The following is a 16,952-nucleotide window of genomic DNA, read 5'->3' as shown; positions in this document are numbered from 1 at the left end:
CAGTCTATTTTGACTGGCGGGGCCAAATGAACGAATCCCATCGATATGGATTGCACTAAACCATGAACATTAACAGCCAGTCTTCCCAGTTGAAATAAACAAATGAACTGGACGTCTATCGGCCTCAATGCATGCAATAGGGCTGTTTGAGTAATCGATTATGAACCGGAACCAACTTTTCTAATTAAAGCGATATTAAAAACGTTCAAATCGGTACTTAAGGGGGCGGCTTGCCAGATTCAATATCATACAGATCCGTTGTTTGGCAGCATTTTGGGTGAGCTGATATGCTATCCCCACTCGTACATTTTAAATAATGACTATCTTTACGGATATGTACAACAATGTCCGCCAATATATTGATTTCGACTTAGCTGCTACGATTAACTTCACTTTGACAACAGACAGGTTTAGACCGTGGGTCACAGATGCCACGTTTACATGGAGCCAAATATTCCAATTACAATCGGAATATTTGTTCAAACTGAATAAATGCGTTTCATATAAACACCTCATTCAGAATGAACAGGCCCAAACGGAATGGAATTTCATTCCGATTCACAGGGGTGGAATATTCCTTTTCCCAAACCGATTAGAAGTAAAATTATATCATGTAAACAGGGAAGCGGAATGGTGTCTGGTTGCGTTCTTTCTGCGCATGCTCCGTACTGACGTGGTGACGTCACTTGGTGACGTAAGTAACGTCACTTGCAAAAAGGCTTCCAAGCACACGCACAGCGCACCCACACAGCTTTTTAAATGAACGGCGTATCATTCTGAAGTTTTGTTTCCACTCGAAAAGTTAAAACAGCAGCTGATCTGACGATCGATCTCCATGTTTTGCAACGTGACGCTTTGTTTTGATTAATCTGCGCATGTCAGACGGCAGTTGTCAAACGTCCTTTCGGAATAAAGGCAGTCACATGTAAACGCTGGATAGGAATAGATGAAGTGACATGTAAACAGCTGATGTGAAATTTCCATTCGGAATGATTTGAATCGGTATGAATAAAAGTCAGCATGTAAACGTGGCTAGAGAGCTAAGTCACGGTTACATGATGAACAATGAGTGGCAAATTAAGCGCGCTGTACTTCAAACTCGTCGTGTTTATCAAAGTCGATTGTCAAATGCTGGTGTTGTGCAGTAATGAGCAGACGTAACTTCTGTGGCGATCCCATCCCAGCTTTTTTTTAATGCCCGACAACACTCGCACGCACACACTAGATATAATCAAATAGCAACCTAGATGTGCTATGTTAGATCCCTCCAAGTACCATGCCATTGACTACAAGAGCCCAAATGTGATCATGGGAAGCGTAGTCCATACACTACATCGATGAATTAAAAACCGCCATGACTGAATGGACGTTAAGCAGGCCAAATCAATCCATACTAGTTGAATATTGTTAATTCAGGACGAAACACAGATGGACTTGGACTACAAATAGGATGTTTTTCTCATGTGGTAAACATAACTGCTAAGAGAGTAATAGCAATCAACAGTGTGCCCCGCCTCACTTTACAAAAAGTAAAGATTTTTTTTGGCACTTTTATACAAAATTTCTTCAGATCAGTAAGAAGTAAGAACATAAATAATTTGCACTATACTGCATGTTTATATGATTACATTGTTATTTTTGCTTGTTAGCAAAATAAAAAAATATTTTTTTTTGTTTCAGAGCATTAAATGTATTGAATCGCATCAAAAACTGTGCCCTTCGTATCAAAAATAATACCGAACCGTGACTTAACTGTATCATTGCATCCCTAATGGCTAGTGGTGATTCTACTACTTTTACCCAGCCAACTTTACACAAATTGAGTAAGTGAGTAAGTATGAGTAAGTGTATTGTCTAATGATGAACTTAAAGTATTGTTGTATACATACAAGGATTGCAGTGGATTGTCAAATAAACATGCAGCCTTGAAATATTTAATACTTCATTTACTTTGAACACTTTCATGTGCAACACAATGACATTTAGTGCCATGTCTGCCTCTTTTTACGAAAAACGTTTCAGGATACGAAAGGCAAAAATACAGTATGGCTGGTACTCGGAGCACCCAAAGTTTACTAAACGTAACATACTTATAGCTGCTCTGCCATTGGCTATTGGCTAGCATTCCTAGCATCCAATTGGCTCTACTGTATGTGCATGTGTGTATCCCAGCCTCCTTTTCATCCCACCCCCATGTTCCGACAGCTTTACATGAGTGTTTATTTACTCTATTCTTGATTTTTATTTTATTTTTTTATTTTATTTTTTTTTAATTATGCACAACTCTGATTTCATGATGATTGTGCAAAAATCTAACTGTAACATGTACTGTATTCGTTACATGTTTTGATGGATTTTTATGCATTATAAAAAATGTATGTCCGAATTTTTGGAACGGATTAGGGCATTTACATGGAAAACACGTCTCTACTTATAGAATTTTCAAGTTACGAAACTACATGCAGAGCCAATTTATTTCGTAAGTAGAGATATCCCTTATATGCGTGTGTGAGTGCGTTTGTGAATGTCTGTTTCACTGTGTGTGTGTGTGTGTGTGTGTGTCTGTCCTTCTGTCTCGTTTTCCTGTCAAGATTGCCTCTAATGGATTATTTGACAGCATGCCCTGTTGTTATTTTGTTTTAATACAATAACATATTTTGGCAAAATGCATAAGTCCACATTTTAAAATTGAAGCTATTTGTTCTTGTCATTGTTCTTTGGTCCATTAATGTGTTTGACCTGACAACTGTTGCAAAGATGAGGTGCTCATAAAACAGAGATCATTATGTTCGTTACCTTCGCTGGGGTGCATATTTGTGTTTGTTTAAATAAGGTGATTTCCACCTTGCATATTGTTATTATTGAGTGACAGTTTTGGCTAATCATTGATTTATGTAAGTAAGATCAGAGAGAAATGTGACAGCACATCACCTTGAGCGTGGCTGCCTACGTACTTCACCTGACTGACTTGATTGACTGGTTGGCTAGCTGGTTGGCAAACTGACTTGCTGACAGACTATTTGACTATCTTTTCCCATGTTTAATTTTATTTCAATTGATATATGCACTTTCTTCTTTCATTATTGCTTTAATTAAGAACAGAGCTGGAGTCTGTTGTATAAATAAAATGCTCTTAATTCCAAGGAATTGTTCTTTGTATATTAGCAAGTTAAATTCAGTAGCACTTTCCATTTTAATAAAGAAAAATGAACGTTTAAACAGAAGACATTCTGAATACTTTGTCATAATTTTTTATTTTGCCAAGAAATCGTAATTGATATCGAAAAATCGGGTTTGAGAAAAAAACAATCGGATTTTTATGTTAGGCAAAATGGAACACCCTAGCATGTAATGAGTTAAATACTCTGAGAGTAAAAAATCAAATTCAGAGTCCTGCTTGGGGCCAACACCATTCAGTTTGTATTAATTAATAATTACTTATGATTATTTATTCATTCATTTTTGAAAATCTAAAAAAGTACAATGATTAATAATTTTTAAATACATAATAGTTGCTAATATTTGAGTTTGCTTTTTTAATGACTTAAAAAAAAGGTCTTAAGTGTCAACTTTTCACTATTTGAATATAATTTTTATCCACTGTAGTGACCGCTGTCCCTAAAAGAGCCTAGCATTCACAGCAGTCATCAAAGAGCCTTCATATGTGTGTGCTCCATCAAATAAAAGTGTTGATTACCTATCACCCAAGCCACTGTGCTGCTCATTCTCATGGTCACACTCACATTGTGTAGCCTTAAGAATGGAGTGTAGCAGGACAAAGGCAATATATGAGTGGTATATCGAAAATGGGAAAAGAGGAAGTAAATTGCTGAGTTCAGCAGTAGGTTTTCTTTTTAGTGGTTGGAATGGGGGTTGCATTGGGTGAAAGTTTGGTGCATAGATCACTCTTTTCTCATCCCAGGTAAGGACCACAAGAGAGCATACAGACCCAAGATAATGGCAGTGCCAATGGCAAAATAGAATGGATGTATTTTTCTACATGCTGCTTATCACATAATTTATTGGCTGTGGCTATTAAACTGGGACAAGGACAAAGAATTGTAAAGAGCTGGGTAGAAAAAGTCACACATACTCTTTGATATGTTTCCTGCAGGGCACAGAGTTCCTCATGCAGGTACCAGTCAGTCTCTCGACATCTTCCACAATGACAAATGGCTTCTCTTCTAACGTGACGATGGACAAGTGGTTGTCGTCAAGCTCAGCATCACCAAAGGAGTTGAAGCGTGGCCAAACCGGATACTTCAGCGTCAAGCTGCCATTGTCCAGCTTCCCCATCTGCGGGGATGAAGGAGTGCAGGATACAAGCAGCATTACCAGTCGTGAATGATCTGAGCTGAAACATTTTGGAATTTGACGGATGATGCGATCCCGTCCCATTTAAATAACGTTACAAGTTTAGGTTAAAACTAAAGTAAGTCTGAGACATAGTTTTATCAATTAGGCATGTCTTGCAGTTCATCAGTGGTACCTTGAGTCAAATATATAAAGGAAAAAAATGCTAAAATGACACTTAATGGGGTGCTGACTACCCCCAGGAACCACAATCGTAAGATTCATGTATTACTGAAGACTTCGAAAAATGTCTACAAAAATTCTCACAATTGTCACTTTTGCCAATTCTTGGAACCTGTAATTTATGGGAGCTCTAACCAAAATATTTACAGATAAGGCTATATTGCAAGTTCATATATTGCAAGTTCATTTGTTTTCTGAGCAAAAGACATGTGTACCAACCATCACTGCTAACTCATTTGGCTACGTGTACAATATAAAGACCCTTTTCCTGTACTGTATAGACACTGATGTACAGTATAACACAGGTGTGACGTCACCATTTTACAGTATGTCAATAATTTAGCAAGTTTTCAAAGCTGCAATGTCATAGATTCCCTTATGGATGCTTTCTTCGCACCCACTCTCGTCCTTATGAGTAACGTGTATGCACATATGATGTTTGCTTATGTTTGTGTCAAGCAGGCGAGAAGAGAACTGACACGAGGCAAGAAAGACTGAATTTTTAATGCTACAGGAGACAGAAAAAGGCAAACCGCTTTCACTCACTCCCTCTATTCAAAACCTATTTCTTATACATGCTCTTTTTTTGAATGCAGTTGTAGTGAGTGGTGGCTGATTTGTCTTTTCATGTAAAGCCGGGGTCTCCAAAACTGTCCTCAAGGGCCGCTGTAGGTCCTGATTTTTTTTCATACTGATTGAGCACCAGAGTTGGGTAGTAATGCATTACATTTAGTCAGTTACATTTACTTGAGTAACCTTTTGAGAAAAATGTACTTCTCAGTTTTTGCCTCCTTCTTACATTTAAGACCATTAATGGGTTGGGGACATCTTATCTCACCGATGCTCTGGTTCCATACCGCCCCAACAGAACCCTCCGCTCTCAGAATGCAGGTCTACTGGTAGTTCCCAAGGTTTCTAAAAGTACTGTCGGAGCTACAGCCTTTAGCCACCAAGCCCCTGTTTTATGGAATCAGCTTCCAGCTAATATTAAAGAAGCCGAGACAGTCTGCACATTTAAGATTAGATTAAAAACGTTCCTATTCGACAAAGCTTATGGTCAGGCTAGTTGAAGTCGGAGTAGACTCACAGTTTAGTCTAAGCTGCACTAGAAGTTATAATGCTGGGGGAAGTACAGCCACTGAGTTCTATCTCCTTTTTCTCACTCTACCTACCACTTGTCTTACTTTATTTCTATTTTCCAATGTTAATATCTAGTTGTCTAGTCTCTTCATCACTAATCACCCGGTGTCCCCTTTCCCCCCTCCCCTCTGGGGTAGGGCTATTTGTCATCTGCAGCCTCCTGACTGTCCGGACCTCTGGCTGGATGGACGTCCTCATTGCTACCCCCGTCTCATCTGGCTAAATTGACCTCTTCTTGTTCCTTTACTCCACTGCATCTTTACGGACTGTAACTTTGCCTGCTAATTCCCATTAGCAGTCCTGGGGCTTCCTGTCTATCCGTCCTGGGAGTGGATCTCTCCTGACTGTGGTACTCACCAAGGTTTCTCATTTTCTCCCAAAGACTCTGGAGTTTTTGGAGTTTTTCCTTGCCGACATGGAGGGTCTAAGGATGGGGGATACCCAGAACTTGAACTTTATTCATTCATCTTTGTTGCTTCATTTGCTGTTTCTGATTGTATATCATATTGCCTCTGCAAAGCCCTTTGAGACAACATTGTTGTGATTCAGGGCTATACAAATAAAATTGAATTGAAATGAATTGAATTGAATTGAATTGAATTGAATTGAATTGAATTGAATTGAATTGCCAGAGATGTCAACAGTGGCTCTCAGTTTAACCAATGAGACATCGCAAAAATAACCACCGTTATCCCAATCAGAGGTAACAATTATTTTTCTCCACTAGAGGGCCCTCGTGCTCTTTGGACAGGTGATGTTTCAAATATTGTTCGTAGAAAATGTCTTTAAAAAAATCAGACATTGTAAGCAATTACTCAAAATTCTTATCAGCAAATACTTTTTTACCTGTACAGTGGTACCTTGACATACGATCTCTTCGACACATGGTCTTTTCAACATCCGACGTAAAATTTGTTTCTACATCTGACGATATGGTAGAAATACGACGATTTATGCCAGCGCCGCAGTTTCTTTGTTTTGCGGACGAAGTCGGACACACGGCGGATTTTCTTGTGAGAGAAATCAACATGGGGTCAAAAAGGTTAGTGCGGGTGGTGTAAAAAGGGAAAAGGTGACGCTTACCATTGAAATGAAGGTGAAAATAAGCTCGACAATTAGAAAAATATGAGCGCGGTGTGCGCATTCTTGAACTGGCTCGACAATTAGAAAAACTTGAGCGTGGTGTGCGCATTTGTGAACTGGCTTGACAATACTCCTCCTCCAACCTCCGTTCGCCAGTCTTTATAAGTTAAGGTGACAATTATTGTTATTGTAACATTGCCAAAGAGATGGCCAGAACATTTCAGCTGCACCTTTCTTAGTCTGCCACGTTCGCCACGCTATGCGTTCAGGTACAGCATGCAAAACACGTCCGCCACATTAGAACCCAATTCATGACATTATTGTAGAATTTATTATCATATTCTGATTTTTATTTATAATTGATTTATTTTGCCATTTGTAATTGTACCAGCAGTATTTATTAGGGATTTAGTGTAGGTTTTCGTTCGGTGGCCGAGAGGTGTCAGGCGAAATGCAAAGTCCAAACACTTCGCAAATAGAAAAAAGCACGGACCCCAAATGCAAATGCTTTGCAAAAGAAAAAAGCATGAATGCAAACTGCCACAAAACGATCCCCAATTCCTAAAGTGCGATTGTAAACTGGCGAAAGCACAAACCCCAATTGCCACAACACGACAGCAAATGGTTCGCAGCACGAATGCAAAAGGCTCGCAAGAAGATGACCCAGAAATAGAAAAAAAAAAAAAAAAACGACACTTTGTATATTACTATATGTGCTTTGTGACCATCTCTACGGACCTCCATAAAGTTGCCCCCCCCCACCCTATCAGACGGTTTTGTAGATATAGTATGATTTTATTGAGATATTAATTTCGAGCGGTGACGTCACTCGTAGCTTTTCCTTAGCTGAGCTCCCGCGGCTAATGGAGCGTACCAACTATCTCAACAAAAGGTTCTACTAATGCAAACAAATTCGGGTCCATTTTGCAGTAAATTGGGGGGCTTGACATATTAATTTCGAGTGATGACGTCCATCTAAGCCTCTCATTTACAGCAAAATGGTTCTGAAGTGTTGCCATTTGTTTGAGATGTTGCAAAATGGACCCGAATTTCTTTGCGCTACGTTCGTGCTAGATGTTAGGACACCCCTCTGTTGAGATAGTTGGTACGCTCCATTAGCCGCGGGAGCTAAGCTAAGGAAAAGCTATGAGTGACGTCACAGCTCGAAATTGATATCTCAATAAAAGCATAATACTGTTTCCACAAAACCGTTGCAGCACAAACGATTGACATCATTTTTATATACATTTGCATCTGATGGGGTGGGGGGCAACTTTACGGAGGTCCGTAGAGATGGTCACAAAGCACATATAGCAATATACCACGTGTTGTCTTTTTTTTTTTATTTATTTATTTATTTTTTTTTTTTACTTCCGGGTCATCGTCTTGCGAGCCTTTTACATTCGTGCTGCGAGCCATTTGCAGTCGTGTTGTGGAATTGTTTTTTGTGCTTTTGCCAATTTGCAATCGCGCTTTCGGAATTGGGGATCGTGTTGTGGCAGTTTGCATTCGTTCACCATTTGCTATCGTGTAGCAATTGGGGTTCGTGCTTTTGCAAAAATCTGCAATGGTGCATCAGGAATTGTGGATCGTGTTGTGGCAGTTTGCATTCATGCTTTTTCCTTTTGCAAAACGTTTGCAATTGGGGTTAGTGCTTTTTTCTATTTGCAAAGTGTTTGGACTTTGCATTTCGCCCGACACCTCTCGGCCACTGTATTTTCAGGCTGTGGAACGAATAAACGGAATTATGATGTATTCTTATAGGATAATTCTGCTCGACATATGACCATTTCGATTTACAAACAAGGTCCAGGAACGAATTAACTTCGTATGTTGAGGTACCACTGTACTTGAGTAAATGTTTGGATTACTAAATTTACTTGAATACTATTTAGAAGTAAGTACTCTTACTTTAGTATATATTTTGGCGACTATACCCACCTCTGTCGAGCACAGACAGATTAACCAATGAGGTTTCTGGTAAAACAAGCAGCACCTGGCTGCAATCAACTGATTACACTTGTAAAACACCAGATTAGTGAAAAGGTGTGGTCTTGTTTTGTTAGAGTGAAATCCAGTACCCACTGCAGCCCCATGTGGAATAGTTTGGAGACCACTGATGTAAAGGTTTACACTATGTACACAGTAGCCTAAACTTGATTATTGCGCAGCACCATTTTTCCCCCATGTGGCATAATGGAACAAAACAGACGAGAATACTTTTTTTAGGTGAGGAGGCTGACTCATGGAAAAAAAAAAAAGATTGTTCCCCTCTGAGTGTGCACTCATACAGTATATTGGAGATACGCAATAACAATGTTATTAAGCCCCCCTTTCAGGTCATGTGAAGGAAGTGAAATTAGCATTTTAATTGTTTTGCTTCAGTAGTTTACTATCATCTGACAGGGATTAGAGATGCCTCAGTCAGCTGCCATATTCACTGAGGTGATTCATTTTCTGTGTGTGTGGATGTGTGTCGGTTCCTTTTAGACAGTACTGTACACTGAGGTGTCATGTGTTCCATTCCATTCACGTCGCCTCTCACCAAAGAAGGTTGCAATTGTTTAAAAGTCTTTCCACAGCTCTTCTACATTTGACAAATTACAGCGCAGTTACATGTACACAGCCTTATAAATGTCTTTTTAAGAGAAACAGTAACTACAATGTAAATTAATGTGTGATGAATTAATGAATGAATACATGAACAATGGTATCGGACTTTTTTACAACAAAGATGAATGTTGGATCAACTTCACTTCAATAACAATACCAAAAACGTTTAAATTTCTCTCTAAGAACAAAGAAGTCACATGTGCCGGTTTTACACATTTATTATTATGGCTTTCATTAGTGTTGCACCGATACAGATAGAGATTAAAAATTAAATAATCGGCATTGGGGAGTCCCAATCTTCACTCTAATTTTTCATGTGTCTGAGCAGACACACAAGCTCCCTGAACACACTGAGTACCACTGTGAGCAACATCAGATGTGTATGCTGTGGCCACACACTGGGTCAGCATCTCACAGCACAGCTATTTCTTTATAGCATGCAGATGGACTGTGGATTCAGCTGATTTTGTGGATATATTTTATTTTTCGCATCACGCCAGCCCAATTTGTTGCCGGCAGGTTCACGTTCACCACGAGGGGGCAAAACAAGTCCCACAATCAAGAGACATTGAACGGATGACTAAGTGAGTCAGCTTCGTGTTTTATATTATAACACTAACCCTGTTATCAAATACTACAATCATGGTAAACGTGTAAAAAAGTCGGTGGCTTGCATTTTGTGGGTGATAATACTACTCCTGTTTTGTTTACATTTTCAGTGTTTCCCTCTTCTCTCCCTGGTGACGACCACTGCCTGCCCGCCACTGTGGGCTGGCCGATTGGTGGACACCACCCCGCCGCCATGTGTGACACGAATTGGGTATTTTTATGTGATTTGTCATTTTTGGCGTTTCCCCTTCTCTCCCTGGCGACGAGCACTGTATGCCTGCGCCATAGGCTACCCGATTGGTGGAGATAATCAGCCCGGCCACTGTGTGTGACATGAGTTGGGGTACTTTTGTTTGATTTGTCATTTTTGGCGTTTCCCCTTCTTTCCCCGGCGACGAGCACCGCCTGCCCGCCGCAGAAAAAAACTTGGAAACGCCGCTCGGTTCGGGTTAGCATGTCGGCTAGCTGTCATGCCTTCTGCTTTGTTTACGCTCTTTTCTCAGTCTCCGAAGCCGGGGCAGGGAAATGACAAAACCCTGACTAACTCCGGCGGCATAAAATACCTTCGAGAGTGGCAAAAAGTCGACAGTTTTGACCATTATGCCGTAATTTTGCTCTGTCATACTGAATAAATGAATTTTTAATATTTCATATTCCATTTAGCACAAGACATATTTGTCATGACGATACCATTTATTTAGTAATTAGGGAAAAATATTTAGATAAAAATAATATCCTGTAAAAATATGGGAGTAGAGATATTGAAACAATGACATTTTGCTGCTCTCCGTCGCAATTTTCCTCGTTCTGAATCGTCCCCCTCAATGGGCTGCATTCTAAATCAGCTGAAATCGTGACCCTGCCAATGTCACCCTCAACCTGGGGATGCTAGAGCTTGATATTAATTAATATTGTAGTGCTTCCAAAAATTTGCAGCAGAATGTACATGCATACATTTTCTCTCGCTTAGCAGCAGAATGTTGCTTCAGTAAAGCAGCAGAGGAGTCTAGCTCACTTTTCACTATTTTGCTCAGCACCCACCCAGGTCATGCACCTCACAACTATATACTATTGTGGCGTAGTAACCCACCAATGGGAGCGTCAAAAAAGTATCTAGTCAGCCACCAACTGTGCAAGGTCTCACACTTAAAAAGATCAGGGAGGCCTGTAATTTTCATCACAGGTATACCTCAACCATGATAGAGAGAATGGGGGAAAAAATCCAGAAAATCACTTTGTCGGATTTTTAAAGAATTTATTTGCAAATTATCGTGGAAAATAAGTATTTGGTCAAGAACAAAAGTTCATCTCAATACTTTGTTATATTCCTTTTGTGGCAATGACAGAGGTAAAAAAAAATTCTGTAAGTTTTCACACTCTGGTATTTTGACTCATTCCTTCTTGTAGATCTCCTCGAAAGCAATGATGTTTTCGGACTGTTGTTGGGCAACACAACCTTTCAACCCCCTCCAAAGATTTTCTATGGGGTTGAGATCTGGAGATTGGCTTGTCCACTCCAGGACCTTGAAATGCTTCTTACGTAGCCACTCCTTTGTTTCCCAGGAAGTGTGTTTGGGATCGTTGTCATGCTGAAAGACCCAGCCACGTTTCATCTTTAATGGCCTTACTGATGTGAGGTGGTTTTCACTCTAAATCTCGCGATACCTGGCCCCATTTATCCTTTTCTTTACACAGACCGGGTGTCCAGGTCCCTTTGCAGAAAAACAGCCGTAAAGCATGATGTTTCCATCCCTCTTGCTTCTCAATAGACATGGTGTTCTTTGGATGCAATTCTGCATTTTGTCCTCCAAGCACAAGACGTTGCGTTTCTACCAAAATTTTGATTTTTGGTTTCATCTGACCATATTACATTCTCCCAATCTTCGTCTGGATCATCCAAATCCTCTCTAGCAAACCAGATGGGCCTGGACGTATATTGACTTAAGCAGGGAGACACGTCTGGCACTGTAGGATTTCAGTCCTTGGTGGAGTAGTGTATTACTGATAGTAGCCTTTGTTACTTTGGTCCCAGCTCTCTGTAGGTCAGTCACGAGGTTGTCCCATGTTTTTTGGGAATTTTGCTCACTGTTCTTGTGATCATTTTGACCCCACAGGGTGAGATCTTGCATGGGGCCCCAGATCGAGGGAGATTATCAGTGGTCTTGTATATTTTTCATTTTCTAATAATTGCTCCCACAGTTGATTTCTTCACACCAAGCTGCTTACCTGTTGCAGATTCAGTTTTCCCAGCCAGGTGCAGGTCTACAATTTTGTTTCAAGTGTCCTTTGACAGCTGTTTGGTCTTGGCCATAGTGGAGTTTGGAGTTTGACTGTCCGAGGTTATAGGCAGGTGTCTTTTATACTGCGAATGAGTTCAAACGTGTGCCATTAATACAGGCAATGAGTAGAGAGCCTCTAAAAGTAGTTGCAGCTCTGTGAGAGCCAGAAATCTTGCTTGTTTGTTGGTGACCAAATACTTATTTTACATAGTTGAGGTATACCTACAGTATGAGGACAATTACAGGCCTCTCTCATCCTTTTGAGTGGGAGAACTTGCACAATTGGTGGCTGACTAAATACTTTTTTACCCCACTGCACAGTGGGGCAAATAAGTATTTAGTCAACCACTAATTGTGCAAGTAGGTCATTCACTAGGTTTCCCCGTGTGGTTCTGGGATTTTTGTTCACCGTTCTTGTTATCATTTTGACGCCACGGGGTGAGATCTTGCATGAAGCCCCAGATTGAGGCCTTGTATGTCTTCCATTTTCTAATAATTGCTCCCCCAGTTGATTTCTTTACACCAAGCGTTTCACCTATTGCAGATTCAGTCTTCCCAGCCTGGTGTAGGTCTACAATTTTGTCTCTGGTGTCCTTCTACAGCTCTTTGGTCTTGGCCATAATGGAGTTTGTAGTGTGACTGACTGACTGACATGTGGACAGGTGTCTTTTATACCGATAATGAGTTAAAACAGGTGCCATTAATACAGGTAACGAGTGAAGCCTCGTTAGACCTTGTAAGAAGAAGTTAGACCTCTTTGACAGCCAGAAATCTTGCTTGTTTTTAGGTGACCAAATATTTATTTTTCACTCTAATTTGGAAATAAATTCTTTAGAAATCAAACAATGTAATTTTCAGTTTTTTTTTCCACATTCTGTCTCTCATGGTTGAGGTTTACCCATGTTGACAATTACAGGCCTCTCTAATCTTTTCAAGTAGCACAATTGGTGGTTGACTAAATACTTTTTTACCCCACTGTTTATAAATATATTTTTAAATGTGGTATCGATACAGTACGCCAATACTACACAGCCGAGTGTTGTAATCGGTATAGGGAGCCAAAATACGGTATAGGTGCAACACTAGCCTTTATAGAATGTGAGGGAAAACAAAATATGGGAATTAAATGGGAATTTCTATCCCTCTGACACTGTTAACTCAACACCATGATTCTGATACAGCGCTTAATGTAAAAGTTGACCAAATGTTACGGTTGGTAAATGGACTCGTAGCTCAAACTTTTTTTATTAAGCCTAGTTGCCGTACTCTCAATCTTAAGTAAGTGGTTCACCTTAAAAAAATAACCAAATCTCACAATATTGAATAACTAAAATGTTAAAACCCAGCAGGGTTTATACTAAGAAAGGGAAATGGTTGAGTAGAGATGCTGTGAAGCAGCTGAATTAAGCAACTCATCTGTCCCCCTGCTCCCTCTTTTCCGCTACTTCTCTCTAATTAGAGAAAGAGGGGTTATAAATTAATACCCAGAGAGAAGTGGGGGAAAAAAAGATTCTCTCAATCGACTGTGCGCCCAGAATGCTGAATCTCCAGGCCCAATATTACGCACTCGTAGTGCTTGGAAAGCAGAACGGTGTGACACAGAGGTCAACAGAAGGTAATGATGACAGACCCGGTGGGTTCATGCATTATAACTTGGTGTATCATCACACCCACACAGATTCTCAAGACTGCAGTGACGTGTTAAAGATATGCCTCACAACAACTACCATTGATTCATTTAATCTCCTGCGCCAGCATTTGATGTTTTCCTTCCCTGTTGCCCTCCTCTTTTGCTCTTGTGCTTTGTTTGACCTTTACAAATGCATTCCCAATCAAACACATCCCTGCTGAACATGAGAGAAAGAACACTAGAGACAACAAGAGATCGGGGGCTTTTCATGGTGCGCCTTCTGTGCACTCGTCTCACTGGGAGAGTTATAGCTGTGGCAATTTGCATTATGGGAGAATGAGTCCCTAATAGCGTGGGGAAAGCATTCAGTCATAAAATAATATCTGTCACTTCTGTCAGACAAAATTATTTCGAAAAAAAGAGATTGCGCTTCCTTTCCTACACTTGCGCACTGTATGTGTGAATATGAGAGAGGGATAGAAAGCTGCATGGAGGAAGAACATGCGTGTCCGTGTGCAAACTAGTGCTGCACGATATGGATGGAAAAAAAAATCACAATATTTGGCAATTTCATATCACAATACCTCTATATTTTTAATCATTTGATGAAAAATTACATCTTTATTTTGGCAGCTTCCCTACCACCCACTAACTTTATTTTTGAGTTGGGTATTAAACTGACCTGCAGTAAATTTTAAATGTATCAAGTGGTGCTCCAAACTAAAACGGTCTGTTGTAAACAGAAGCAGCAAAGTAGCATACGTATTTTTGCTCAACTCATATCTAATTTAGGGCTGTCAAAATTATCGCGTTAACGGACGGTAATCAATTTTTAAAAATTAATCACGTTAAAATATTTGACGCAATTAATGCACATGCCCCGCTCAAACAGATTAAAATGACGGTACAGTGTAATCTCCACTTGTTACTTGTGTTTTTTGGAGTTTTGTCGCCCTCTGCTGGTGCTTGGGTGCGACCCATGAACATTGTGTAATTTTTGACAACAATGGCGGTCTACTAGTTTATTTTTTGATTGAAAGTTTTACAAATTTTATTAAAACGAATAGCCTACATTAAGAGGGGTTTTAATATAAAATTTCTATAACTTGTGCTAACATTTATCTTTTAAGAGCTACAAGTCTTTTTTATCCATGGATCGCTTAAAAAGGATGTTAATAATGTTAATGCCATCTTGTTGATTTATTGTTATAATAAGCAAATACAGTACTTATGGACCATATGTTGAATGTATATATCCGTCTTGTGTTTTATCTTTCCATTCCAACAATAATTTACAGAAAAATATGGCATATTTTATAGATGGTTTGAATTGCGATTAATTACGATTAATTATTTTTTAAGCTGTAATTAACTCGATTAAAATTTTAATCGTTTGACATCCCTAATCTAGTTATCTACTAAGACTTGCGATTGGTGGTTTTGACTTTTAAGACTGCTGTATAATAAGCAGTGTTAACGGTGTTAGAATATGACGGAGGGGCACGTTACTACAATTTAGTTGAATGAAGCGCAAGTTGTTGGCAGTTGATTTTGTCATACATTAGCTGCCTGGAGAGGGCAGAGCGGGGGAGGGGGGGTAGGTAAGGGGATGCTGATGCCGTTGCAAACGCGATGATGATTGGCTAGGTGGGCGGATGATTCCCTGCATGCTCTGGCAAACTCAACAAGACAGCAAAGGGCCAGGAAATGTCAAAGATAGCGTTTGTACTTTATAATTATTTTCAGTATTTCATATTGTTACTTCAAGGAACATTTAAGGATAGTGTTCTGCTCCTTGTGCAGTAGGCCTAAAGTGTAGTTTCAGAGATTTTCACTGGTTAATAGTCAGTTTACATTTGTGTTTTCTTAACAGACTAATATTGTTACCGTATGTTTCGCACCTGAGTAAAAGTTGCACCAGCCCAAAATGCGCAATGAAGAGGAAAAAAAAAAAAAAACATATAAATCGCACCAGAGTATAAGTCACATTTTTGGGGGGAATTTACTTGATAAAATCCAACACATAAAACAGATATGTCATCTTGAAAGACAATTTAAAATAAAAATACAATAGAGAACAACATGCTGAATAAGTGTACAGTATGATAATGTTACATGATGCATGAACAACGAAATGCGAACGTTGCCTGTATGTTAACGTAACATAGCTATAAGAGTTATTCAGATAACTATTGCATAAAGAACATGCTAACAAGTTTACCAAACCATCAGTGTCATTCCAAAAGATTAAAATAACATGTGAAATTATATAATAATGTGTTAAAAATGTCATACATAAGTCGCTCCAGAGTATAAGCCAGACCCCCAGCCAAACTATGAAAAAAAAACTGCGACCTATAGTCCGAAAAATATTGTAATCCAAATAAATACCAAATGTTCTAAAATACTGTATCTAGCGTTTTTATTTTTCAATCAATTAATATAAACATCTACGTGAAAGATGTTATACAATGCATCATGTCATATGTAGAACATGAAAAGTAACGTCAATGACTTTGCTAATTACTCTTACAATGAGGTAAATGGGTTACTATTGCGATTACTTTTGAGGGAAATAATTTGTAACTGTAACCAATTACTTTTATTTTTTTAAGTAAGATTAACAACACTTATAATAAGTTGGCATAATATCATTAATAATAAATCTATTAACATTGATATTGGATCGAATTGTTTTCACTGAGAATTCCTGGTGTTTCTATTTTCTATTGTCTTGCATGCATTCCTCACATACGCTTGACAGGAGGAGACAGTCGGTTAACCATTGAGTGGCGTTAGGGAAATCTTAAAAGTTGATCGGTGGTACAACTATGCAGTGTTGTTTTCATCAACAATGACGACAACGAAAATAATTCGTCAACGAACGCTTTCATGACGAGACGATGGCGAGCTAAAAATGCATTTTGGGAGACGAAAACATAAAGAAAAGAATGGCAGTTTTCATCTGACGATGAGGACGAGACGAAAATGTGTATCCTGTAGTTCCCGTCACATATTCACAATGTATGACATTTTATGTGTAGTTAGCATGCATAGTAGCA

At 39.3% G+C, this 16,952-nt stretch overlaps 1 protein-coding gene across 2 annotated transcripts in view; it reads right to left on the bottom strand.

The window, feature by feature from the left end:
• Positions 1-16,952, bottom strand: part of grin2aa (glutamate receptor, ionotropic, N-methyl D-aspartate 2A, a) — a 311,778-nt gene that overhangs the window by 65,436 nt on the left and 229,390 nt on the right. For both annotated transcript variants that reach the window (XM_057861597.1, XM_057861596.1), the window contains one exon: positions 4,094-4,296. In XM_057861597.1, coding sequence (XP_057717580.1) covers positions 4,094-4,296 — 203 coding nt within the window. The remainder of the gene's footprint in view (positions 1-4,093; positions 4,297-16,952) is intronic.

This window comes from Corythoichthys intestinalis, chromosome 16 (assembly GCF_030265065.1).
Source record: "Corythoichthys intestinalis isolate RoL2023-P3 chromosome 16, ASM3026506v1, whole genome shotgun sequence".
Classification (NCBI taxonomy): domain Eukaryota; kingdom Metazoa; phylum Chordata; class Actinopteri; order Syngnathiformes; family Syngnathidae; genus Corythoichthys; species Corythoichthys intestinalis.
The sequence above is the reverse complement of the archived record's forward strand: the minus strand, read 5'-3'. Positions and strand labels throughout refer to the sequence as shown.